At 52.6% G+C, this 24473-nt stretch overlaps 3 protein-coding genes across 3 annotated transcripts; all 3 read right to left on the reverse strand.

The window, feature by feature from the left end:
* Positions 1-752: 752 nt before the first annotated feature.
* LOC114069264 (keratin, type I cytoskeletal 13-like) lies at positions 753-5321 on the reverse strand. The gene is made up of 8 exons (XM_027905931.1): positions 4833-5321; positions 3889-3971; positions 3215-3371; positions 2675-2836; positions 2095-2220; positions 1687-1913; positions 1092-1210; positions 753-832 (listed from the first exon to the last, which is right to left on the reverse strand). The coding sequence occupies exons 1-8, from the start codon at positions 5319-5321 to the stop codon at positions 807-809; spliced, it is 1389 nt and encodes a 462-aa protein (XP_027761732.1). The 3' UTR covers positions 753-806.
* A 4387-nt stretch (positions 5322-9708) lies between these two features.
* LOC114069260 (keratin, type I cytoskeletal 19-like) lies at positions 9709-14672 on the reverse strand. The gene is made up of 8 exons (XM_027905924.1): positions 13808-14672; positions 12808-12890; positions 12330-12486; positions 11939-12100; positions 11571-11696; positions 11239-11465; positions 10832-10977; positions 9709-10061 (listed from the first exon to the last, which is right to left on the reverse strand). Exons 1-8 carry the CDS (start codon positions 14378-14380, stop codon positions 10036-10038), a joined length of 1500 nt encoding a protein of 499 aa, XP_027761725.1. The 5' UTR covers positions 14381-14672; the 3' UTR covers positions 9709-10035.
* Positions 14673-20166: 5494 nt separating this feature from the next.
* Positions 20167-24075, reverse strand: LOC114069263 (keratin, type I cytoskeletal 19-like). Its single transcript, XM_027905930.1, has 8 exons — positions 23531-24075; positions 23124-23206; positions 22783-22939; positions 22522-22683; positions 22146-22271; positions 21820-22046; positions 20765-20878; positions 20167-20262 (listed from the first exon to the last, which is right to left on the reverse strand). The coding sequence occupies exons 1-7, from the start codon at positions 24059-24061 to the stop codon at positions 20791-20793; spliced, it is 1374 nt and encodes a 457-aa protein (XP_027761731.1). The 5' UTR covers positions 24062-24075; the 3' UTR covers positions 20167-20262; positions 20765-20790.
* Positions 24076-24473: the final 398 nt, after the last annotated feature.

Raw genomic sequence — 24473 nt, forward strand, 5'->3', positions numbered from 1 at the left:
GGTGGGATTCGAGGGGCAGCAACACCCAGTCATGCTCACACTGCACAATTCCAGGGGACAGGTGGGGCCAGGAGACACCTCTTTCCCCCCACGGGTGACTCCTCTTTCCCCCACGTGGCTGCAGCGCTGAGCTGCTGCGATGTGTGACTGACACTGAACTCCCCAGCACCAGCTCCTCTCCCAGTTTGAACACCTGGCACATCTGGAGAGCAGCTGGAGACGTGGGATGGCTGCTGAGCTGGTACCTGTGAATGGATACACAGCTCCCTGAGCTTTGGCACGGGGATTTCTGTCACTCATCCCTGCTCCCCTTTCACTGAACTCCAGCTCCTCTGGCTTGGCTGACTCCTCCCGTGTCACACAGGAACAGGCAACAACTGCCTCGGGCTGTGGCAGCAGGGAGGAGCTGGACAAGACCTGCCAGGTCAGCGAGGCTGTTCTCTGTGCAGGATGACCCCCACCAGTCCAGGTGCCCCCCCGTGCCCGTGGCTCAGCACCTGCTGTTCTAAAGGAACTCAAGTTTCAGACCCAGGTTCTTGATTGCATCAGGCACAAGCAAAGTTTTTTTATTAGAGACGTTTTTCAGCAGCGTTAGTGACCCTGACTAAATCAGGTGATTTCTAGAGGGTTACAGCATTGCAGAACAGAGGAGCAGAACAGAGGAGGGGGCTCCTGGCACCCCCTTTAGCTACGTGGCCAAGCGTCGCTGAGTTACTTCTACTTTTTCTGCACAAGAGGGTGCAGCGAACACGGAGTGTTCTGGGTTTGTCTCTGGGTTTCCCTGTCACCTTCCAGTCCGTTCCTCCTTAATCACAAATTCTCCTGCAGGTCACTGGAGAGAAAGCACAGCAGCATTATTATTTGACTGAAACAGAGGTAAAACCCTTCAGGTAACAGAAATTGGCTCTGTGTGGTGCCCTTGTTTCTAGAATGCACTGCTAAGCTGGAGCAGATGGCAGCAACCCAGGAAACCCCAGATATTCCCCAAATAATTTGCTTTAATGGTGACACGTCCTAGGAATGTGCTGTCTCCGGGCCTTGGAGCTCGGGAGCAAACCAAACAGAGCCGGTTGTGAGCACACAGCCCTTACCTTGTATGTCTCCAGTCTTGCAGGGTGGGACCTGGGGCTGGCAGTGGGCAGCTGAGGTGGTTGTGTAGGTGTGGCTCGTCCTGATGACCCCTCCGCCAGTTCCGATTCCTCCCCCGTGACTGGTGAGACAGACAGGGGAATTTCAGCACTTGGTGTGTCCCTGCTGACTGGCTACACAGCACAAACTATGTCCTTTAGAAGGGTTAGAGTATTTTACAACACGTTTTCTTTCACTTCTGGAGTTGCTTTGCATTTTGCTCCCCCCTGGCATGGAACTGCAATGCAGCTGCCAATTAATTGCCATTAATTCCCATTTTGACAGTTCTCACCACAGAGAAGAGACTGTCTCCTAATGCCAGGAGTGACAGTGTTGTCACCAGCAATTATCAGATTTGGTATCTCTGCTTTGCAGATCCCAGGGGAGTGACATTTAATTCTGATTTGTATGTTCGTCACAGTGAAGTTGCCCATAAGACAACTTCTTCACCTCAAAGAAAGCATTAATAAGGACTCAAGATCAGGCTGGATTCCCAGTCTGTAACACAGATCTCTGATAATTTCACATGTTCTCTAGTGGATTCAGAGATGTACATACATGAGGTCCTGCTGTCCTCCTTCCAACAAGCACCGGTAGGTCTGGATCTCCTGCTCCAGGCGGCACTTGACGTCCAGTAAGGTCTTGTACTCCTGGTTCTGACACTCAATTTCCGCCCTTATTTCCGCCAACTGCTGCTCCACGCACGTGATCTGGTTCTGTAGCTCACCCAGGAGGGTGTTGTACTGGCACTCGGTCTCAGCCAGAGACGATTCCAAATTATTTCTCTGATAAGCAAGAGAAGCAAAGAAACAAACGTTCATTTCAAGCGTCACCCCGGAGCTTACAATTTCCAGTCTGGAAATGGAGGAGCCACTCAGCACCGCTGTGCTGGTTGGTGGGTCTGGCTGTTTGCACCGAGAAAGCCAGCAGTGACCGCGTCAGAGCTGAGTCAGCTCGTCCACCCACCTGGCTGAGCTGAGCTTGGAGATCGATTTCCAGGGCTTGCAATTGGCGCCTCAGTTCAGTCACCTGGTTGTTGCACGTCTCCACCTCCTGACCGCTTGTAATAACCTCCCGATTCACCTCCTCAATCTGAAATCAGCAAGGCAGGGTAAAGAGCTTCAGGAGATGTCTGGGTGCATGGGACTTGGTTTGACAGGAGCAGAACACGGGGAGTGTTCAGCAAGAGCTAAAGGGAGCAGGGCAGGTTCTCTGTGCACAGGGCGTTCCCTGCTGGCTCCTGTGCTTGTTCATTTTACAAATCCCATTAGCCCCGTGGCTAGTAAGTCTCTTTAATCCAAATGTGGAATATCTGTGTTCCAGCAGCACACCACAAGGCCTTGTGGCAAATGCTGCTGCTCCAGATGGGGCATAACAAACTGGTCAGACAGGCCTGTGGCTCCTGTGGAACACAGGGTGTAATGAGTGCTGCTCTTGGGCTTCACTGAGAGGCAAGAACTGCTTATTGTCTCCATGTCTGGTCTCTGAGAGGCCCCTGAGCCCTTGGGGGGTGTGTGTCAGTGTGGTCCAGGTGTGTGTCACTCACCTTGCACTCGTACCAATCCTCGACTTCCTTGCGGTTCCGCGCTATCAGTGTTTCGTACTGGCATCTCAAATCCTCCAAGATCTGCCTGAGATCTGGTCCAGGGCAGGCATTGACCTCCACACTCACATCTCCAGTCGATTGCTTTCTCAGGCAGTTCATCTCCTGCAAATAAATCCCAGGTCAGCTCATACTGGCTTTAGGAAGGCAGCAGAGAAGAGCAGAGTTCAGTGGCCAAGAACTGCCCTCCCTGCAAGAGCTGCCTCCAGCTGGGGCTGTGAAAGGCGCTGGAGGGTGGTTGCAAGTGTTTTTCCAACAAATCTGTTGGGTAATTTATTTTCTCATCCACTGGAGTCAGCAGCGACCTTCCCCCCCCTCTGGCACTCCCAGTGACAGCACAGCCCTGCCGGAGCTCCATCCTCATCCCCAAGGCAGAGGGGGCTGAGCCCCCAGCAGGGTTTGGTGGGAAGGCTGTGCCATGAAAACCTTTTAAATTCAGAGCAGGGTGGTGTGGGCAAAGTTTTCAGCCGGGGCAGGACCTACCTCCTCGTGGTTCTTCTTCAGGCAGCAGAGCTCCTCCCGCAGCGACTCCAGCTGTGCCTCCAGGTCAGACCTGCAGAGCGTCAGCTGGTCCAGGACCTGGCGCAGCCCGTTGATATCGGCCTCCACACTCTGGCGCAGGGCCAGCTCCGTCTCGTACCTGGGTTGTGCAGGAAAGCACAGAATTCAGGGTGGCAACATCCCACACGGGCTCTCTTCCTGCCGAGATTTCCTTCCCCAGATCCCTGCTCTGGTCTGCGTTTGCTGCCCATGCTGAACTTGGACTTCTGCACCGCTTCAGGTCTGTTGTGTCAAAACCTTCCCTCCTCATCTGTTTTTCTCCCTGCTCCTGCTCACTGGAGATTTGGTATCACTTACTCAGCTGCATTTCTGCCCTGCTGATCCCATCTGTTCTGGTCTGGGGTGGAAGTGGACCACTCCCTGCAGTGCCCGTCCCCAGCCTCACCACAAACGCTGTTGCTAAATGTTTTACCCGAGAACACTAATTAAGGGGAGGGCTGGTGACCAGGAGCAAAAAGGCCTTTCATCATCCTGCCCTGCCACCGTGGTGTGGGGAGACGCGTCTGGAGCCTCTGTAATTAGTGCTCTGAGCCTCCCCAGCGAGGTGGGAAGGGGCAGGGTGGGGGGAAGGCAGCAGGTTCAGAGGGAGCACTCACTTCACACGGAAGTCATCGGCAGCCATCCTGCTGTTATCGATGTCCAGGATGATCTTGTTGTTATCGATGGTTGCACAGACAATCTGGAAAAGAGCAGACCACGAGAGTTGTCTCCTTCTCTCCTGTTCTACCCTATAGGTCTCTCTGCATTGCAGTCAGGCAGTAACTCTTCACAGTTCCCTTTTTCTGTTACCTTCTCACTAAAGTAACCTAGTCCCTTGAAGGAGGGGGCTTTGCCTCCTTTACTCACAGTCAGTAAAGAGATCAATCATGTAGAGGCTGGGAGTTAAAGAGTTGTGAGATGGGGCATCTCAGTTTCGAGATCTGAAGGCGAGTTCCAAAGAGGCTTCAGAAAGTGAACCTAAAGAACTTTCCTTAAGTCACTGAATCTCAACTGATACCCCAGCTGGAGTGTTCTGGGCTTCGGACTTAAGGAACTTCAGGGAAGATGGTTGGAAGGTGTCTTTAAGCCTTCAGATCAACTTTTATTGTGGATTTATTAGTGTGAGGCTGTTTGTGCCCCTGTGACAATCAGTTTCAATAGTCGGCTTTTCTCACCTAGAATTTGTAATGTTTCACCTGATAAAGCGTTCAGTGTGTATGTTTTGCCCTTGTTCCATAGTTCTCCTTGCTTTGCTTTCCCTACAGACCTGACACCCCTACATTTCCTCAAGAACACACTGGTAACGCCCTATTTACAGTTGTATAGCCCAAACACAAGGTACCAAAGCATCCTTTCCCTTTTCCAGAGGGTTCTCCCACCCCTACAGCCTCGCAGCGCCCATCCTTGACGTGCCCCCCCACTCAGCAACGTCACAGGGGATCTTGCCAAAAATTTGTGTCTGTGAACACATTCAGCAGCCCCAAAGTTCCCCCAACGACCGCAGTGGGTTCTAAACAGAAACTGAGCTGTCAATGGGAGGAACAACCCAGAGGGGTCTTACCTGGTTCTGGAGGTCCTCAATCTCTTTGTAGTAGCAGCTGTAGTCCCGGGGCTCGCAGGACAGGCCCTGTGTCGCGTACCACTCCCTGATCCTGCACTCCAGCTCGGCGTTCTCCTTCTCCAGGCACTTCACCTTGTCCAGGTAGGAGGCCAGGCGGTCATTGAGGTTCTGCATGGTGACCTTCTCATCGCAGGACGACAGCAAGCAGTCCCCCCCGAGACCCCCGACCACCACCCCTCCTCCGAGGCCAAACCCCAGGCCATTGCCATAGCAGTTGCCACCTCCATAGCTCCCACCAGCCAAGCTACCGACGCTCAGTCCCCCTCCATAATTCACTCCACCGCAGTAGCTCCTTCCAGAGAAACCCCTGGCGCTGCCTATCCCATAGGAAGAAATCCGTGCTCCACCACCACCACCAATGATGCAGCTGCCACCGCTGCTCCTGCCTTTGCTAGACACAGTGATAGTCTCCTTAATGTTGCAACTCATGGCCACAGCGGTTGGCAAAGGCAAGCAGAAGCCCAAAGCAAGAGGCACAGCTTGATATGGAATCAGACTGCGAGCTGTCCGTGGCCGCCCGTCCCTATTTATACCTTCCACAGTGGGTGTCACCGCTGCTCCTTCTTCCCATAAGGCTGGCTGCTCCAGCCATTGGTGCCAAGAATAATTTCTCAAAGGGAAGTTTCCTTTCAAGGAGCCTGGTAGACGAGGAAGATGCTTTACATGTCTCTTGCTAATTTCAAAAATACATTAGCAATAATGTTTTATGAATCACCGGCTTTTTGTTTGTGATGCAAACTTAACAGCGTTAAGCCAGGAAAAACACTGTCCTAAATTACATACCAGGAAGAAATCATTAAAGGTTATTGCATCAAAGAGCTCTTTATCTCTCATTAATTTATTTTCATTTTATTTTGAGTTGAATAAGCAGTTTTCATGCAAGGTGCTGAGGTTGGACTACGCAAGATGAAAAAGAAAGAAGAAATACTAAGTTTGCTTCTCGAATGATGTATGAGGAATGATGTAAGAAACTCTGTGGAAAGATCAGAGACACAGAGATTAACCTTTAAATCTCTCCACTGGCAAAATGACAAATCTGGAACACTCTGCTACAAGACAATTGAGACCAAGGAGGGATCTCTTAATAGGCACGGATGAAAGGTTCTTCATATATGATTGTGGCTCTCCAGTAATTCACAAAGGATTTGTTTCATTATGTGGAGAGTGTAAAGGAAGGTAAAAGTGCTTTAAATATTTCCTGTTGTTCAGTGAAAGATAATTTCTGCACTTTTCCTCATTATGGATTGTAATTGTTGCTGGGAAAGGGTGGGTTTGAAACAGTGGATGGGAGTGGAAACATCCTATGGCCAATTTCTCTGTCAATATGTGCTGTGCTCTAATCAGAGCCTCGGGATTGCTGTCCTGGCACATATAAAGACAGAGCTGCTGATGGAGCTGCAGAGCAGCCTCTTCCCAGTGCAGCTCCACACGGGCTTGGAGAAGGTGGGTTTGGTACAAAGTGGAGTTTCTCTGTCAGTAAAATTTCCAAATCTTAACTAGGCAGGGAAAATAAAAAAATAGGGATCCTTTCCCACTTCTGACATCAAAAGTGAGGCTGAGCTCATTTTCATGAGATGTTTTGCTGAGACTCCAGACCACTGCACCTCTCCCTGGGAGCCCTTGATCCAGTGGCCATGGAACAAGGGACAGGCATTCCTGAGCTGTCTGAAACGAACTGTTCCCTGTAAGAATTCTCCAAGCCTGGCTCACCAGGGAAGAGCAACCTCAAACTCTCACTGAAATAGCGTTGTCAACTGAAATAGATTGTGTTATGGCAGGTAGACGATCCCATTTACCAAAGGACTGGATTATCCCAGTATTTGTGGATTTACCCATCATTTTATTGCTCTTCTTTCTGTTGAAAAGATGCCTTTCCCTTTCCCTTATCTTTGCCCCCTTTGGATGTTCCTTATCCAGCACCATAAAAGCCAGCAGCATTCCAGTGATATCTGGAGACGGGTGTGGAGGGACTTCCCAAAGTGATTTTACCCAAAGCTGCAGCTGGGCCCTGCCTGCCACTCCGGGCCTCCCTCCAGCCCCAAACACACAGAAACAAAGCTCAGAATGGGTAAAACCTCCAATAAAGTTGCTGTGCACGGGGGAGAAAAAGCCGGCTTTCATTCCTAGGGCCGGAGAACACAATTGGGAGCCAGGGCGTGGCGGCAGGAACGAACCGAAACTGCCGAGAGCTGCGTCCCTGGAAGCTTCGCCCGGGCTGCGGATGATTCCTCCAGGAGTTTCCCAACTGCTGTCTGCAGCATCTCTCCTGAGTGAGCACACATTCCTCCCCGGCTCCACGGTTATCACCGCAGCACATCGGAGCAGCACAGGCAGGAACAAAGGGCTGACACTGCTCCTTGGGAGGGGAGGGTGTCTGCCTGCCCGGTCCTGATCTCCCTCCAGACACCTCGGTCCCCCTCTGCCCCTCAGACCCACCTGGACTGTGCCCAGGAGCCTCAAACCACACACTTCTTCCCTCTGCCTCGCTGTTTTTCCCTGTTTGCCTTCAGGAAATGAGGGCACAGGTTAAAGTGAGATGAAATGAAGTGATTGTTCTGAAACCGTAAAAGATTAAACGAAGCTTTTCCTCCTGTTTTCATCCAGTTACTTGAACTCCTAAGCTTCCTGGGTCTGTCTCATTAGCACAAAGAAATACGGAAACCTTATGGAAATGTAGTTTCCAATGTTTGCAGCTCCATAATTTGCAGCTCTTTAATAAATGGGGTGTTTCCAGGGTGTTTTCTGCTGGGGGACTGTTAATCATAAGCTGCCTCTGCTGAGCTGCCTTCCAGGCGCATCCCAACTCGTAGGTCCACAAACAACATCACAGGAGCTGAGGCTGCACTGCCTCCCCCCCCTCACCCAGGGGCTCTCCAGAGGCACATTCGTAATGTCTGGATCATTAGAGTCCTTCTGACCGTGTCATTAGGCCTCTTTCACCTCTCAGGAATTTAGGGCAGCTCCTTGGTGAGAGTGCACAGCTTCTGACCGGTGGGGAGGGTGGGAGGTCTGTGTAGGAGCCCAGGGAACCCTGAGGAGCAGCTAGATGTCAGTAGCAGTTCGCAAGAGGAGGAACCAGCCCGGAGCTGGTGGGAATCAGGTGGGGCTGCCAGGAGAGAGGGGCAAGTTTTTATTTATCTTACATGGCCGAGAGTTTCCAAAAAGAATGGAAAGCAGACGAGAGTATGAGGATTCGTAGGTTGGGAAGGATTGAGGCCAGAAAGGGCAGCAGTGGGTTATCTCACTGTCTGGCTTTGCACTGAACGAGGCAGGAGGAGACGATGGGAATGGAAAAGGGAAAGGTTTGCTTTTTGACTTCTCAGTCAGAGGAGTCCAACAGAAATTTGCCATTACAGGCACAATATGTATCTTCTATGATCTCTTGTGAAGCACTGGCCATGCACATCTACTGGGAGATTTCTGCATCAAGTCTGAGGTTTTCTGTAGGGCTGGACCTGAACTTTAAAGATGGCTTGATTTAGAGTCTTGCTTTAAAAGCTTCTGCCTTTGGCCACTTTGGTCATTGCAGGTGTTCCAGGGCTACATTTTCTTGTCTTGCCCATGGATGCTATTGAACTTAGTGTCTGGTAGATGAAATAAAAGAAATACTACTGAGAATCTTCTCTACAAGGGCACCTTTCACCTGCTCCCTGACACTTTAGTTAAGCTTCTTCAGGGACTTGCTGCCATGTAAAGCCTGTTTCGGTATCAGGAGAGTAGGGAAGGACTGGCAGCAGAGCTGTGTGCCACACTGTGCTGTATGTGCAGTCCTGAAGTGGTTTTCTCTTTGTACCTGCCTTCCTCCTGCCCTGAGCCTGCTGGTCCATAACCCCCAGCCTCTGACAGAAAAGGAGTGACCAGGAGTTTTGCCTCGCCAGGTCAGCTCACAGGTGAATCTGACTCTGTCACAGTCACCCATCACAGCTGGGCTTTCTGGACCGACAATTTAATCCTCCAAACACCCTCATAACGCTTTTAACTGCAAGTTCTGCAAACCCAAAGTGCCTCAGGGCAGGTCAGCGCCAGGACGTGCTGGCTCAGCACCAGCTGCTGGTCGAGGCCCAGGCAGGGAGGGATCCTTGTCTTACCTGTGAGGTTTGAGTGGCTCTGTGAGTCCAAAGGTCCTACCTGGCCTTTTTCTCCATTCTATTCTCTGTTGAGCTGCACATTTTCAGCTCCCACCCTGCCCTCCCCAGCTCCCCAGACAAGGTGTGTTTCATCTAGAGATAATCTTCCAACCGTTCCTGCTGTTCAGGCCGAAACTCTTCGCAATAGAAGGGTGACCAGTAAATGACTCAGTCACTGTGGGAAATGAGAGGAGATAAACCTTTTGCCTCCAGTCCTTTTCCCAGTGGTGGGAAGATTTCTATAGAATTGAGGAAATAGGCCCAAACGTAAGGCTTGTCAGGAGAAATTGAATCAGTTGGGGAGACCAAGATTTGCTCTTCACCCTAATCACAACCTCCAGGCTGGGTGATGCAGATTTGTCACCGGGACTGAAGCAAACTGTCTCCAGCTGTTCCCCCACTGACGCTCAGAATTTTTCTAGGGCTGTGTTTCAGCCCAGTGCTGTGTGGGAAGGACACAAGTGCCTCCTGACCTGCCTGCCCGTGTAGGTCACGCAGGAACAGGCACCATCTGCCTCAGGCTGGGACAGGGAGGAGTGGGACGAGACCTGCCAGGTCAGCGAGGCCGCTCTGGCTCCCACTGGCAAAGCAGCTTTGTTCCCAGTGCAGGATGGCCCCAACCAGCCCAGGTGCCCCCTGTGCCCGTGGCTCAGCACCTGGTGTTTCTAAAGGAACTCAGCCACAGGTTCTTGATTGCATCAGGCACAAGCAAAGTTTTTTATTAGAGACAATTTTTTCAGCAGCAGGTGCATTAGTGATGGGTGATCACTGGCTGACTCCAGCAACAGTCGTGGTGCTGGGGCCACACACAGCAACACAGGCTGGGAAAGCAAATAGCAAACCAAAGCAGAATGTGGCCCAACGCTCTGCTCATCCCTCTGGCTCATTGCTTAGCACGGCTGAGCGGCGCAGACGAGCACGCCCCGTGCTCTCTGCAGACACATGCAGCAAATATTCTCTCTTCATCCCTTAGCTCTGCTTCAGGCTTCTCTTGTTGGATATTCTCGTTTCTCTGCTTAATCACAAATCCTTCGGCAAGGCACTGGAGACATCAAAGGAAACATTACTGTGTTTATGGCAAAAATAGATTCTTTCCCACACTGTCATTCCCCACATGTGATCGTTTCACAAGCCAATTCAATTAGAACTTCAGATAAGTACTGTCCCTTCTTGGGAAGGTCTGATGGCTCCTGCCAGCCAGGCAGATGGATCTGTTTGTGCTGTAGCACAGGCTGCCCTTCTCCATAAAAATGCCAGGCAGTGGAAGCTGGAGATGTGGATGAGGGAATGGCACTGGGATCCATGCCAGAGCAATGCCCCTGCTCACCCTCATTTCCTGGACCAACTCTCACCACATTTCATTCTTTCCTTTTCAGTTTGGCTGGAAGTTTCCTCTTGAACTAGGACTAGCAGTTATCTGCCAGCGTTCCCATTATTCCTGCTTTTTCTACCTCCACCTTGATCTCTGGGCACTCTGCTTTCTCCTGCTCTTTCCTTTGTCCCCCATCTCACATCAGTCCTTTCTCCATGCTGCCCATGGCTTGCCTGCCTCCTGACTCTGTCCCTCTCCCTTTTATCCCTCTTCCCCTCCTCCCTTTGGCAGTTCTCCCCTCTCTCAGCAGAGTCCCAGCTCCCAAAAGCTCTCCTCTCAGCCACTCCTCTGTGGCTCCCATCCTGTATTTCCCAGGGGCCCCACAATAAAACTTTCAATTACATCTGTAAGCTGCCTGGGAAAGATCTCTCTTCCTGTCCATCCCTGTTGCATTAGAGCAGAGGAAACTGTGGAAACCCTCAGAGTGGGGCAGTTCTCACCTTGGATCTCCGCAGCTGCACAGGATGGGATCTGGGCAGACGAAGTGTAAGTGTGGCTTGTCCTAATGATGCCTCCTCCTCCTATCCCACTGCTTCTTGCAACTCCTCCTCCTAGACCAGAAGACTGACCAATTCCTCCTTGCTGACTGAAGGGGCAGAAAAGAACATTTCAGCGAGGGAAAGGACAGATAAAAACCAGGGCTACAGATTTTCAACGTCACGGCTGCTCTCGCTGGGGTCCCCTTTCTGGCAGAAAATTGGCAGAAGGTTGCAGTGACCGCTCTCCTCGTGGCAGCAGCTGGCACAGGGCAGGGCAGCAGGTCCCCACCACTGGCACCAGGCAGCCTGAGCAGGTCAGTAAGGGAGAAATTGGAACAACAGGGACACAGGCGTTTCACTGTACTCACATAAGGTCCTGCTGGCCGCCCTCCAGCAGGCAGCGGTACGTGTGGATCTCCTGCTCCAGGCGGCACTTGACGTCCAGCAGGATCTTGTACTCCTGGTTCTGGCACTCCATCTCTGCCCGCAGGTCAGCCAGCTGCTGCTCCACGCAGGTGATCTGGCTCTGGAGCTCGCCAAGGTGGTTGTTGTAGCGACACTCTGTCTCCGCCAGCGAGGACTCCAGGTTGTCCCTCTGAGGAGTGACAAGGGGCACGATGCAAATACAGGCAGGAGAAAGGCTGTGTTTAGCTACGAATCCCGTGAGGGGGCTGAGGTTTGCACCAGCTCGTCCACCCACCTGGCTGAGCTGAGCTTGGAGATCGATTTCCAGGGCTTGCAATTGGCGCCTCAGTTCAGTCACCTGGTTGTTGCACGTCTCCACCTCCTGACCGCTTGTAATAACCTCCCGATTCACCTCCTCAATCTGAAATCACCAGTCCAGAGAATTCCTGCCTCAGGTTTCACCAACGTGGGGAGTTTCCCTCACCCCATGACAAGGACACAGGGCAGCAGCATCCCTCCCCTGTGTCACTTGGTCACTTTGAACCCGTTCTAAATGCTATTACAGTCTCTTGTGTGGCTTTAATGGCTTAAAGGTTTAAGTCCCTGGGGGACCATTGCCTGGGTGTTGGCTGGGGGAGGTCAGAGCTGTGGGAATTTACTCACCTTGCACTCATACCAATCCTCAACTTCTTTGCGGTTGCGTTCAATCAGCGTCTCATACTGGCACCTCATCTCCTCCAGGATCTTCCTGAGGTCTGGGCCGGGGCAGGCATTGACCTCCACGCTCACATCTCCAGTCGATTGCTTCCTCAGACAGCACATTTCCTGGAAACACCGTGCAGATCAGGTCAGTTTTTTTAACAGGAGGGAAGGACTGAGGCAGCCAAGTTCCCCTGCAGGGAGGGAGGAGCAGAGCCTGGCAAAGCCCCTCTCCACTGGACCCTCACAGCTCCCCCGCTCACACCACAGTCTCCATCAACCACTTGCCCTCCAGAGCAGCACCCCAGGGAGGTGATGGATCCCACAGGAGTGCAAGGAGAGGGGCAGGACCTACCTCCTCGTGGTTCTTCTTCAGGCAGCAGAGCTCCTCCCGCAGCGACTCCAGCTGTGCCTCCAGGTCGGACCTGCAGAGCGTCAGCTGGTCCAGGACCTGGCGCAGCCCGTTGATATCGGCCTCCACACTCTGGCGCAGGGCCAGCTCCGTCTCGTACCTGCCGGGGCGGGAGCAAGAGACAAAGAGCAGTCGGTGTCTGACACCACCACGAGCAGGAAAAAATGAAACCTTTCCCTTTTAAAGACGCCACGTGCTGGAAGAGCAGCTCGGCTGAGCCCTCACTGCTCCCGGTCTGCAGATCCCTCTGCCTCCCGGAGAACTCTGATCTCCATCCCAGACTTTCCCTCCTGGAACTGCCCTTATTAGGGCAGCCTTAGATGTTTCCCTGTGTAGCCTCCAGGCTGTCCTGGGTCACAGGGGAGCTGCCCCCAGAGCTCCGAGGGCGGGGACAGAGGAGGGGGCAGCCCGCGGTACTCACTTCACTCGGAAGTCGTCAGCTGTCATCCTGCTGTTGTCGATGTTCAGGATGATCTTGTTGTTGTCTATGGTCGCACAGACAATCTGGAAAAAGAACATTCACTCCTGAAGTCTCTGCTCCGTGTCATCGGGCTCAAGGGCACCCATTGCCCAGTGCCACCAGAGCAGACCCCTTTCTCCCTTTTCTGACCTCCAGGGTAGCAGGGATGGGGAGTTGAGGGGTGCAGCACTCACAGGGGTGTTCAGTGAAGTGCAGTGAAGGCATTAAATGATAAAACTCATGGTTCAGGTACAGACAGTCTGGGAGGTGTAATTAGTGTCCAGCACCTGCCACAGTCCACCTCAACCTTTTAAATCTAAATCTCATTTTCATGGATAAGAGATTTAAAGATTTTATTTGAAGACTTAATGACAAGCCAGCCTCATTCTGTCCCTTTCCCCGAATTCTTTTCACTTTGTTCTTCTTTATGCATTGGCATCCTGAATTTTTGCCAAACCCACTTTGCAAACGTTTTGAATTTCAAATTGCCCATTCCAAATGTGTTATGGCAATGCTGTCTTTGTTTCTAGTTTTAATTAGATATCCTATATTCACCAGTTGCTTATGAGAGAGTAAACCAATAGAGGAAAAAAAAGTTTAACTGGAATTCTGCAAGACTGATGACAATAATATAAATTCAGGCAAATCATTTCAATCCATTATTTATTTGTCTTTTAGTTCTTTTCTTGCCACGTGTCTATTTAAACACCTTGGCACTAACCGAATTCAGAAGGACCACTGAGCCCATCCAGATGCATTCCATGAAGTAACATTTCCCCCTTCAATATATCTGATGAATAAAAGCAGCAGAAACCCTCCAGGTTTCCCCTCTGAGCTCTTTCCACAGGCAGATGTTATAGGGCATGTTTGCAAAGAGCATTTTACAGCACTGACTTGTTACTGCTGATCATGTGGACAGCAGTGGGGGGAGAGGGAGAAAGCAGCTGAGAAGGGGCGTTACCTGGTTTTGAAGGTCTTCGATTTCTTTGTAGTAGCAGCTGTAGTCCCGTGGCTCACAAAAAGGGCCCTGCTTGGCGTACCACTCCCTGATCCTGCACTCCAGGTCAGCATTCTCTTGTTCCAGGCACCTCACCTTGTCCAGGTAAGAAGCCAGGCGGTCGTTAAGGTTCTGCATGGTGACCTTCTCGTCACCGGAGAGGAGAATGCCATCACCAGCAAAACCGCCTCCACCGAGCCCCATCCCCATGCCCCCTCCCATGCCACCGCCGAAGCGAGCGCTGCCACCGCTGAATCCCATGCCTGGGCATCCTCCGAGCACGGCGGCTCCCAGGCCGCCTCCGTAGTTGCCCCCGACCAAGCTGCCGGCGCTCAGGCCCCCTCCATAGCTGACACCGCCGCAGTAGCTCCTGCCGGAGAAGCCTCGGCTCCCGCCTATCCCGCAGGTCGTGTATCTTCCGGAGGAGACCGAGGAGATCCGCACTCCGCCACCACCGCCACCGCCACCAACCACGCAGCTGCCACCGCTGGTCCTGCCCCTGAGAGAGCCAGTTGTCTGCTTAATACTACAGCTCATGGCGAGGCCCAGCTGCAGCGCCAACCCACAGCCCAAAGCGAGATGCAGAGCGTGATACTGAGTCCGACTGCAGGGCTGGCGCTGCCGCAGGTCTCCATTTATACCTTCCAGAGGGGGGGTGTCACCTTTTGGGGTGTTTCTTCTTCCCACGGGGCTGGCTAGTCTGGCTGTTTATGCCAAGAATAAATAGCCCACGGGCAGTTTCCCTCTAGAAATCCCAGTTCACAGGGAAGATACTTTACATGTCAGCAGCTTATTCCAAAAAGTAAAATAGTGTTTTGTGAGTCATCAGCTTTTTTGTATGATGCAAACTTTGCAACAAGTCGAGAAAAAAAGTTGCCCTAGATTATGTACAAAGGAGAAACATTGGTATTTATAACATCAAAGTGCCTTTTATCTTTTATTAATTTGTATTTATTTTATTCTTAGTCCAGTGACCATTTTTATATCACATGCTACGGTAGAGTTTGTGAAACAGAAATGGGAAACTAATAGAATTTCTCAGTTCTGAAAAGTGTGAACCATAGCACTGAACAGACCAGGGACACTGTGGTGTGGATGTCAGTCACCTGGCACTGCTCTAATACCTCCTTTGCAGGGAGATTTCCTGGATCAGTGAGGCAGTTCCCCATGGGTTTAGTTCCCTGTTTATGGCTTAAACTTCCCTGGTCATGCAAACACAAGAAGTCAAGATGCTCACACTGCGCAGCTCAGGCCAGCTCGGTGTCCCCTGTGTGTGGGTGACACAGGGTTGATGTCACCTGCAGACTAAGAAGGACCTCGCTGAAGTTATTTTTCAATTACTGTAATTGCTGTCCTTGCTGCCCCAATTTGTGGTGATCGTAGATAAAGAAAGAGAGGACAGGAAAAGGAGTACCCATGGGCGATGTATCCATCCCTGGGTGGACTCAGACGGGACCCTGCGGGTCTTGGCCGTTCCTAAGATTGTGCTGAGCGCAGGACAAGGAGGACAAAAGTTTCCTGCGTTTCTTACTGAGTTTGCTGGAGCAGCAGAAGGAGTGAGCACAGCCCCAACCAGGCAGGGGCAGCCAGGAGAGCCTTCAGAGAAGCGGCTCCACCAGTGCCAGTGTCCTTCTCCAGCAGGCTCTGTAATGAGAGGATATTCTGCTCTCCAGGGGACGATGGCTTCTCTCCCCTACAGGGTGGAATTTCCACACGACTGGTACTCACAAGCCACCTTTGACTCAAGGATGTTTAGGTATTTACAGGAGCAGTTGTGATAGATCCTCGCTGGCAGTGAGGTGACACTCAGGGAGCCCCAAGAGCAGCGTCATCTCCGGGAGGAAGGGCAGAGAAAACCCACACTGCTTCCCCCAGACACCTCATGGACTGGTGGGAAGTTGGTGGCTTCTGCCACCACGGCAGGAGAGTGACCCCAAGCATGTTTAGCCGTGATCGTCTTCACACCAGCATGAGTTAAGGCTCTCCACTCTCCAGTGGAGTAATTTATTTCTTTACTTAGATCCGAAATGATAAAAAGCCGCCTACCGAGGCTGGCAGCATCCAGGAATATTCATTATTCATATGGCGCAGGGAAATTACTTGCTCAAGGACAGAGCCGGAGTCTGTCGGAGCTCAGATTCCTCACTGAGACTGCAGTGCCTGAAATACAAGTCCATCCTCCCCCTAGACACGGCCCCCGTGCTCCCCACAGAGCCCAGACTCGCAGTCGGGAAAATCATGGGCAAAAAGGAGGAGAGGGAGCAAATCTGGCTTTCATCCGTCGTTTTGAGGAATATAATTGAAGACAGGGTGTGGCTGCTGGAGCCAACAGAAATTAATATAATGCTTGCTTGGAGCTTCGCTTCTGCTGGGGAGGTTTTCGGGAGTTACCCAAGAGCAGACACGGGGCTGGGGGTGCCTTTCTTTCCCTTGCAGACTCTTGGCTTTAGGAGGGTGGTGGACACTTCTCTATGGGTGGACATGGACCACACACACCCCTTCCTTCAGCACCTGCCTGACTAACCTGCCTGTGCCTTAAAAACAACGCTGTGGTGTTGTCCCACTCCTTGTGGCCATGCTGGGGCTGGAGGCTCAGGCAGAGGCTGTGTGGGGCTCACTGTGTAAGCACCCCCAAAACATCCCTCAGAACCGGCTTTTCCCCCCCTTAAACCGATTTCTTTACCTCCACTTTGGTTATTATTTGTGATCCTGTAGCCTTGGGATGCAGCCTTGGGGCAGAGCGCTGGGAAAGGACCGTGCAAGTCTAAGATACGAACGTGTCCCAAAAGGATTTACAACCCCAGTGTAGGACAGGAGGAAACAAATGGCTTCATGCAGCTGGAAGTGCAGGAAGACACGACAGGCCATCGGCCAGGACGATGAGCAGTGGCCACACACAGTGTCAGTGCCAACAAGCTGAGTCCTCTGGGCCTGGTGGGTGAGAGAGTGGAAGTGGGGGAAGAGGTGACAGGGGTCAATAGTGGTGCACAGGGATGGGGGAGGCAGCAGGATGTCGCATTCCCACGGGATGCTGGTCCCTGTGCCCAGCCTGGCTCCACACGCTCGCCTGGCTTTGCTTATCAAAGCTGATAATGTTCTCCTGTGTCAACTACAAGAAAGGTGTGTCTGGTTTTACAGCGCTCTGCTTTCACAAGCATTGCCTCAGTGATGTTTGTGCAACCACACTGGAATAATGATTTTATCTTGTCACTTGTAATTAACATTAATCATTTGCATAATGGCCATTAGGCATCACTTATTAAACGCTTCTTTGATGTGATACCGAGCTGGCTCCAGGCCTTATGCTCCCATCTTTCAAATGCAGACCACGACTTTTTTCCTGGCTAGTGACTCACTGGTTTGTACCACCGTGTTTAGCCAAATCCTGTAAGGCAAGTGAAATAATTACCACAGTGGGTTTGGTAACAGCCTGGGCTTAAATACGCCTCAGAGACCGAGGGGGTGACTCTGCTTCAGCTTCTTGCTGACTGTTCACATTTGCAGCCTCTGAGCATCTTCAGTGTGAAGTAGGAGCTCAGCAGGACATGGACACAGCTGGGTTTCTTCCTACCAAAGCTCACAGTCCCCCCTGATTTGCTTGGTGAGGGCTGGTGGTTCCTTCCAGCGCCTGCCAGACACTGACAGTGCAGCCAGGCCTCTGGAATGTGCACCTCTGGAGGTCATCACAGCAGAGAAGAGTCCTGGAGAAGCTGTTAGGATAGATGGGAATAGTGATGGGTGATGAAACTGCAGCAATTCCAGTCCCCCATGGAGAGCTGAGCATGGGTGCAGGATGGGAGGGAAACTGAGGCTGAGCCACAGAGTTAGACCAGAACCTGACACCCTGTTGTGTTCAGGTGCTTCCTGTGCTCAGACACCATCCAGGGATCCGACAGAGCTGGGCAGGCAAAGGGGCAGAGCAACCAGAGCCTCCCCAGCGTGTCTTCTTTTAGCTTTATATCGTACTAAAGTCTCTTCATTTAATGCACTTTAAATTTGTGGCTCATACTGGCAGTTTAGATTATATTATTCAGTGCACTGAGCTGAGAAATCTGTTGGGTTACAGCAGGAGTTTGCTTCTTTCTGTAATTCTTGACAAACGTTGCAGAAACCAGTACACAAAAATCTAAACCCCACAGATAGTTACTGTGTGTGTGAGTGAGACTGTGCCTGTCTGCATACTGCATAAAGGAGACTTTTATAGAGAAATTACAGTTTATACATCACAGCAGAACATGGCCTGCCTTTCCAAACACACCGTGCCTGTAATCAGGGATAATTGGCTGTGCTGCACAGTCCGGAACTCGTGGCTGATTTCCAGCGCTGGCAATTTGCAACATTGGTTGTTTTCTTTCTGTTTCTTCACTGATCCCTTAAACCTCTGGTGTGTTCACTCCTCGGGGATGTTTCCTGATGGTGGTGTGATTCCCATGTGCTCTCTGTAGCACACAGACACATCTGCTGGAGCAGCCACAGCGCTTTTCATCTTCTGCTTACCGGCCTGAGCGCAGATACAACCTCCCCCTCTCCCTGGGCACCCACCCCTGCTCTCTTTATCCTTGGTTCCTCTCCCAGTCCTGCACCTTCAGCCCGAGCCTCTCTCTGTCTCTGAGATACCTGCTGGTTCTTGCTTTACGAGATTTGCACGTTACAAGACACAGACTGAGCTCCCACGAGCAGCGCGACCCGTGAGCTGTGCGAGGACACGGCAGACGTTTGCCTGCAGTCCCTGTCCCCGGGTCACTCTTGTCCTGTTGTCTCATGCACTGTGCCCTCTGCATTTTATGTATCTTCCCTTCCCTGCCTCCTCCCGTGCAGCCTCCACAGCCACCGTCGTTTCCCAGGGCTGCCCAGGCAGCGCGTGGTGACCTCAGAGGTGCCGTGTCAGCACCGAGCTGGGGTAGATCACCCCCCCAAACGCGCAGTGTAATTAGTGCTGCTGGAGTGGGGATGCAGAACCGAGCAGGGAAAGTAGCACAGAGCTTGGCCAGAAGCTCGTTAGAGCAATTACCCCCACAGGGCTAACGAGTGTCCTGGACAGAGCTCAGGGAGAGGCCGTCCCAGAACCTTCCGAGCCGCTTCTCTCTTTAGAAACAATTCGGACTCATTGTGTCCCCCAAAGCCTTCTTGTTAGGAGCCTCCATTTCAGGCTTCTGTCTAAGGTTACTCATCAAACCCCATACAGTATTTCATGAGAGAAAAGGGCTTTCAGAGCTGCACAATGAGGGGTGAGGGCTGTGACACCTCTCCCAGCCCGACTGACCCATCTCTCAGACGCTGCTGCCGGTGAGGAGGGACAGGCTGAATCCTGAGCCTTGGCTTGCACACGCAGCAAAATGCAGCTCTGTTCCTGGATGTGTTTGTCATTCCTTTCACTGGGGTAATAAAACACCAGCAGCATTTTTTTTTCCCTGGCTGTTTATTGTGTCTCACTTTAAAAAAAAAAAAAAAAAATCCTCTCCCACGTATTAATTTGTCTCGCCCTTTTATCTTCCCACATGTTGCCAGCTGGTTCTTCCTGTTTGCCTTTTTTACAAATCCATTTGGAGGATCTTTGTTTAGTGTTTTCTCTGGGGATTGTTTGCCTCCACCAGAAGGGCGTGGACAGTCCAGCAGAGCCAGGCTTTCAAAATTCCTGCTTTTCAAAATTCCTGCTCCAATTATTTGGGAAAACTTGTTGTTCTTGATTTTATCCTGTTCGTGCACATCGGTAATATCTCTTAGGTGTAGTGTGCGACATTATATTATGTGATATTATATTTTATTATATTAGCACACACCTACTTTAATGAAGACTCCTTTTTCTCTCAGAGGTCTTTCAGTAGAAGACAGACAGCCCTGAGAGTCCCTCCCTGCCCTCTGCCCAGCCTCCCTGGATGTTTCTTTCCACATCACCTCCTACCTCATGTCTTAGCAAATGCTTCCTCCTCTGGTAGCAAACATCCCTTTCCCCAGCACCAGCTGGTCCCTCTTTCACCCTCCACCCCCATCCTCAGCCTCAGAGCTCAGCAGGAGCACTGATGGGGGCACGGTTTGTTTTCCTCTTTCCCTGCTGTAGTGACGACTGTGAGGATGGAGAGCGAGGGTGGATTCTAACCAGTCTCAATAACGATTTTTAAAATACTTGTACGTCAGTTTACTTGCAGAAATTATCTCTCAGGTTCGAGGCTGTGTCAGTGGGAGCAAAGTTTTATTGGAGACGAGCCTGGGTCGCTGCCAGACAACCAGCACAGCCCTGGGGAGCCCGAGTGAGGGGCAGCGCTGGGATCAGAGCGGCTCCCGTGGGGTCCCTCCAGCTGCTGCTGGAGCACAGCTGAGAACACCCGGGTCATTCTTGCCTTGTTCTTCCACATGACTTGTTCTTCCGAGCTCCTCGGGGATGTGCAGCGGGGCTGAGGGACTCCCTGGTCTGCAGTGACCTGAGGGAGAGCAGGAAGCATCACTTTTTCAGGGGGTTCTGCACACTGTGCCTTTCTCTTGTCCTGACTGTCCTCTTCCCTCTTCTCCCCAGCTTTTTTACAGAATTTTGTACTTGCTCAAAGAGTTGTGACTGACTGATTCCCCTTCCAGTTCCTCATTCCCGTGTTGTGCTGGAAGCCTTATTTAAACACACCTTTACTGCTGGGCACTCCCCAGTGTCAAACCTGATTTCTGCAGAGGTGTAAAGATGTCCCACAGCTGCATCCCTTGCCACTGCTTCCCACCATAGCCCAGTTAATCCCAGTGCTCCACCACCAGCAGCCACAGCTGCCATCCTGCCTGGCTGACTCCAACCCAGCCTCCCTCCAGGGAAAAGACACCACCTCCAACCCCTCTTCCCCCAGAAAAGCCTGGAGGCTTCTCATCCTCCTCTTCCCCCGGTTCCCAGCACTGAAGGGGCAGCTCGTGGTCCCACTCCCCAGGTCCTGGAGGACCCCTCACCTGGCAGACCCTCACCCGTGCCGGGCTCAGGGCAGGCAGGGCTGGCACAGAGTGGCTTTCAGCCCCCCGCTCCTCCCAGCTGATGTGGCAGCGACTCCTCTTCCTGCTGGCCCTCTGTGGAAAGGAGACAGCTCTGGAGACCCAGGCCCTTGGCATTCCCACCCTGGAGACCTCCCCCTGACCTGTGCACTGTCTCTTCAGTCAGTGGTTCCATTTCCCTCCCAACCCTGAGGGTCATCAGCCACCGTTCTCCCCCTCCCTCCCACCTGCCTGTTGGCTGCTGTTGCTTTTCCATCTCGGGATTACCCCAGGCTGCTCCAAGACAAACACTAACAAGTGTCACTTCATCCATTGCAACTGGCTTTTTGGAACAAAAATTGATTTGTCATGTAACTAATTTAGGACTGGAGAGTCCAGGGGAGGCCACCTCAGGGCTCCACCATTCCAATGCCTCCTTTTCCAAATAAACAGAGCAGGTGGGTGCTCAGGCTGGTGGTGTGTGTGTGTGTGTGCAGCCATGTCTGGGATTAACAGCCTGGCTGTTCCAAAACCTCAGTCAATGGGAGGCAGGGCAAGAGACAGCTGCTTTGCATACAAATTAAATTCCCCAAACTTTAATTAAAATTGTTGTGTGAAGCTGAAAATGTTTAGATAATTTATTGTTTCAGTTAATTTAGCTGCCAGTCCCTAATCCTGCCTCATTCTGGCAAAGCCAATAAAACTCAGTTAATATGACAGTGTTTGTCAGAGACCTTGCCCAGCTGCCAGCAAAGCTGCCCTTAAAGCGCTGCTGCACCTTGCCAGGGGCTGGGACAGCTCTGGGAGCTCTCCTGGCCCCCTTTCCTGGCCTCAGAACGGTCTTTGACATGCACCCCGGACATCTATCAGAGCCAAATCCTCAAGTTTGCCTCACAGTTTGCTAATAGGCCCTGTCTGGTAACAGGTCAGCACTGGTTCCTCACCACAGCGTTGCTTTTACCACTGGTATGGGGAATGTTCATGCCCCTGTAAGGCAAAGCACAGAGATTTTGGGGGGCCCGGCTCTGTCTGCCTACATGATGTCGTGCTGGCCGCCCTCCAGCAGGCAGTGGTAGGTCTGGATCTCCTGCTCCAGGCGGCACTTGACGTCCAGGAGGGTCTTGTACTCCTGGTTCTGGCACTCCATTTCCGCTCGGATCTCCGCCAGCCGCTGCTCCACGCAGGAGATCTGGTTCTGCAGCTCGGCCAGGTATTTGTTGTAGCGACACTCGGTCTCCGTCAGCGAGGATTCCAGGTTTTCCTTCTGAGAACGGGAGCGAGCACACAGGTTTACCTGGGTTTGCTGCCGGGCACGACCCTGCTCACGACAGCTGCGGGGGGTGAATCGTGTGGCATCCCCTACCATGGTGAGCTGGGCTTGCACGTTGATTTCCAGGGCCTGCAGCTGCCGCCTCAGCTCCGTGACCTGCTTGTTGCTGGACTCGATCTCCTGGCTGCTTGTGACGACCTCCAGATTCACCTCCTCCATCTGCAAGGTCAGAAGAGAGCCAGCCCTTTCATCACGTCCCCCCCACATCACCTCAACACCCCCGCAGTGCCCTGAGCAGGCTGGCACCCCCCATTTATTCTCTTGTGGCCACCCTGTGGCCCCTCTGCACAGAAATTGGGCAGTACAGTTAGATCTGGGTGCTGCTGTGACACAGCTGTTGACATCTGATCCCTCACTTCTGCCTGTCCCAGGGGGCAGTGCCAGGTCCGGCTCTGCGTGGGTGTGGTACCTTGCAGGCGTACCACTGCTCCGTCTCCTTGCGGTTGCGCTCCATCAGCGTCTCGTACTGGCACCGCAGATCCTCCAGGATCTTCCTCAGGTCTGGGCCGGGGCAGGCATTGACCTCCACACTCACATCCCCCGTGGCCTGTTTCCTCAGGCAGCTCATTTCCTGCAGGGAACACGCGCACCAGGTCAGGAATACCGACCCGGGGAGGGGGGGGGGGGGGCTTTCCTTGTTCTGTATTCCCTGGGTGAGGGGTGGTCTGACCTCCTCGTGGTTGGTCCTGAGGCAGCACATCTCCTCCGTGAGAGCCTCGCACTGCAGCTGCAGGTCGGTCTTGCAGCTGGCCAGCTGGTCCAGGACGGGCCGGAGGTTGCAGATGTCGGCGTCCACGTTCTGCCGGAGACCACACTCGGTCTCGTACCTTCAACCACAGGCAGCAAAGGGGGGGGGCTCAGCAGATCAGCAGGGCAGGGCAAGCCCTTCACTTGAGTTCGGTGGGGGGAAAATCTGCTTTTGACTATGCAGAGTGACAGGCAGAGGGTTGGGATTTCCCCGTCACCGCCCCTCACCTGCCCTTCCCTGGGCCGGCGCGGGTCTGTACTCACTTCACTCTGAAGTCATCAGCAGTCATCCTGTTGTTATCGATGTTCAGAAGGATTTTGTTGGTCTCCATGGCTGCGCACAGGATCTGGAAAAGCAAATGCAGGAAAGAGATCCAGGCTTGCAGCTTCCCCTGACTCCAGAGGACCCCTGGAGGAAAGACCTACCTGGGGTGTTGTATAATGATTCCATAATATTGGGATTATTGAAAAGTTAAGTGAGATCACAGCAGGGAAACTGTTGGGTGGAGCTGGCTGTGTTGAAGCGTCAGTTCTCAATAAATGCAGAATCCCCCTCCCTCGGACCATCCTTCCATATAAACCATCCCTGCACCTGCCCCCTCCAGAGCCCTCCAACAGGGCTCTCTGCACTTGGGAAAGCAAAGCCCAAGGAAACATTAAACTTCCTTTACCTGGTTCTGAAGGTCTTCGATTTCCTTGTGGTAGCAGCTGTAGTCCCGTGGCTCACAGCTGGGCCCCACCTTGGCGTACCACTCCCTGATCTTGCACTCCAGGTCGGCGTTGTCCCCCTCCAGGAGCCGCACCTTGTCCAGGTAGGAGGCCAGGCGGTCGTTGAGGTTCTGCATCGTGGCCTTCTCGTTGTTGGCGAACAGGATCCCATCCCCGCAGCCGGCGCCGGCCCTGGGGAAGCCCCCAGCCCCTCGGGCGCAGATGCCTCCACCGCTGAAGCCCAGGGCGGAACAAGCCCTCTGGGTGGCTCCGAAGCTCCCGCCGGCCGCGCTGCCGGTGCTCAGCTGCTTCCCGAGAAACCCCTCGCTCAGGCTGCCGCCGGAAAAGCTGCCCCCCACAGCACCCAGGTCGTAGGCAGCGTGTCTCCCCGAGGAGGCGGAGGAGACCCTCCTGCCCGTGCCGGCCGCGTTGCTGCCCGTGCTGCCCCTGCCCTGGGCACAGGTGGTGACGACCTGCCTGACAGCACAGCTCATGGTGCGGCCGACGGGAGCCCAAGGCAAGTGCTCAGCTCGCTGCAGGATCCAACTGTGATCCCTCTGTCCCCTGGCCCTCTATTTATACCAGTCCCCGTGGATCGTGCCGCTGGAGAAGGGCTGTTTATCCTTCCTCCTTGTGACCTGGCTAAGAGGTGGTTTGTTGTTTTTTTTTTTCTGCAGCCGGAAATAATTCCCCAAAGGCGGTTTGTCTCCAAGAAATCCCACAACAGAAAGATGCTTTGGTTAACAGAAGCGTGTTTCAAAACTACATCAAAAATGGTTACTTCCTGAATCATCAGGTCTGACTTGTGATGACAACTCAACAACAGTGACACAAAAAAACCCCGACGATACCCGAGAGTGCCCGGGGAGTGAAACACCACGGCAATTATCCACCCCCAGCGTGGGA

This window comes from Empidonax traillii, unplaced genomic scaffold (genome assembly GCF_003031625.1).
Source record: "Empidonax traillii isolate 1590-97213 ecotype Southwest subspecies unplaced genomic scaffold, ASM303162v1 scaffold1222:size288430, whole genome shotgun sequence".
NCBI lineage: Eukaryota > Metazoa > Chordata > Aves > Passeriformes > Tyrannidae > Empidonax > Empidonax traillii.

Coding starts and splice junctions, on each gene's coding strand:
- LOC114069264 (XM_027905931.1), bottom strand. CDS start 5,321: ATGAGTTGCAACATTAAGGAGACTATCACTGTGTCTAGCAAAGGCAGG. Junction 2,837..3,214: donor TGAAGAAGAACCACGAGGAG/GTAGGTCCTGCC, acceptor ATTTATTTGCAG/GAGATGAACTGCCTGAGAAA. Junction 2,221..2,674: donor AGGATTGGTACGAGTGCAAG/GTGAGTGACACA, acceptor TGCTGATTTCAG/ATTGAGGAGGTGAATCGGGA.
- LOC114069260 (XM_027905924.1), bottom strand. CDS start 14,380: ATGAGCTGTAGTATTAAGCAGACAACTGGCTCTCTCAGGGGCAGGACC. Junction 12,487..12,807: donor GCTGACGACTTCCGAGTGAA/GTGAGTACCGCG, acceptor CCGCCCCGGCAG/GTACGAGACGGAGCTGGCCC. Junction 11,466..11,570: donor TCCAAGCTCAGCTCAGCCAG/GTGGGTGGACGA, acceptor GTCACTCCTCAG/AGGGACAACCTGGAGTCCTC.
- LOC114069263 (XM_027905930.1), bottom strand. CDS start 24,061: ATGAGCTGTGCTGTCAGGCAGGTCGTCACCACCTGTGCCCAGGGCAGG. Junction 23,207..23,530: donor TCGAAGACCTTCAGAACCAG/GTAAAGGAAGTT, acceptor TTGCTTTTCCAG/ATCCTGTGCGCAGCCATGGA. Junction 20,879..21,819: donor GGCGGCCAGCACGACATCAT/GTAGGCAGACAG, acceptor TCCTTTCCACAG/AGGGCCAGCAGGAAGAGGAG.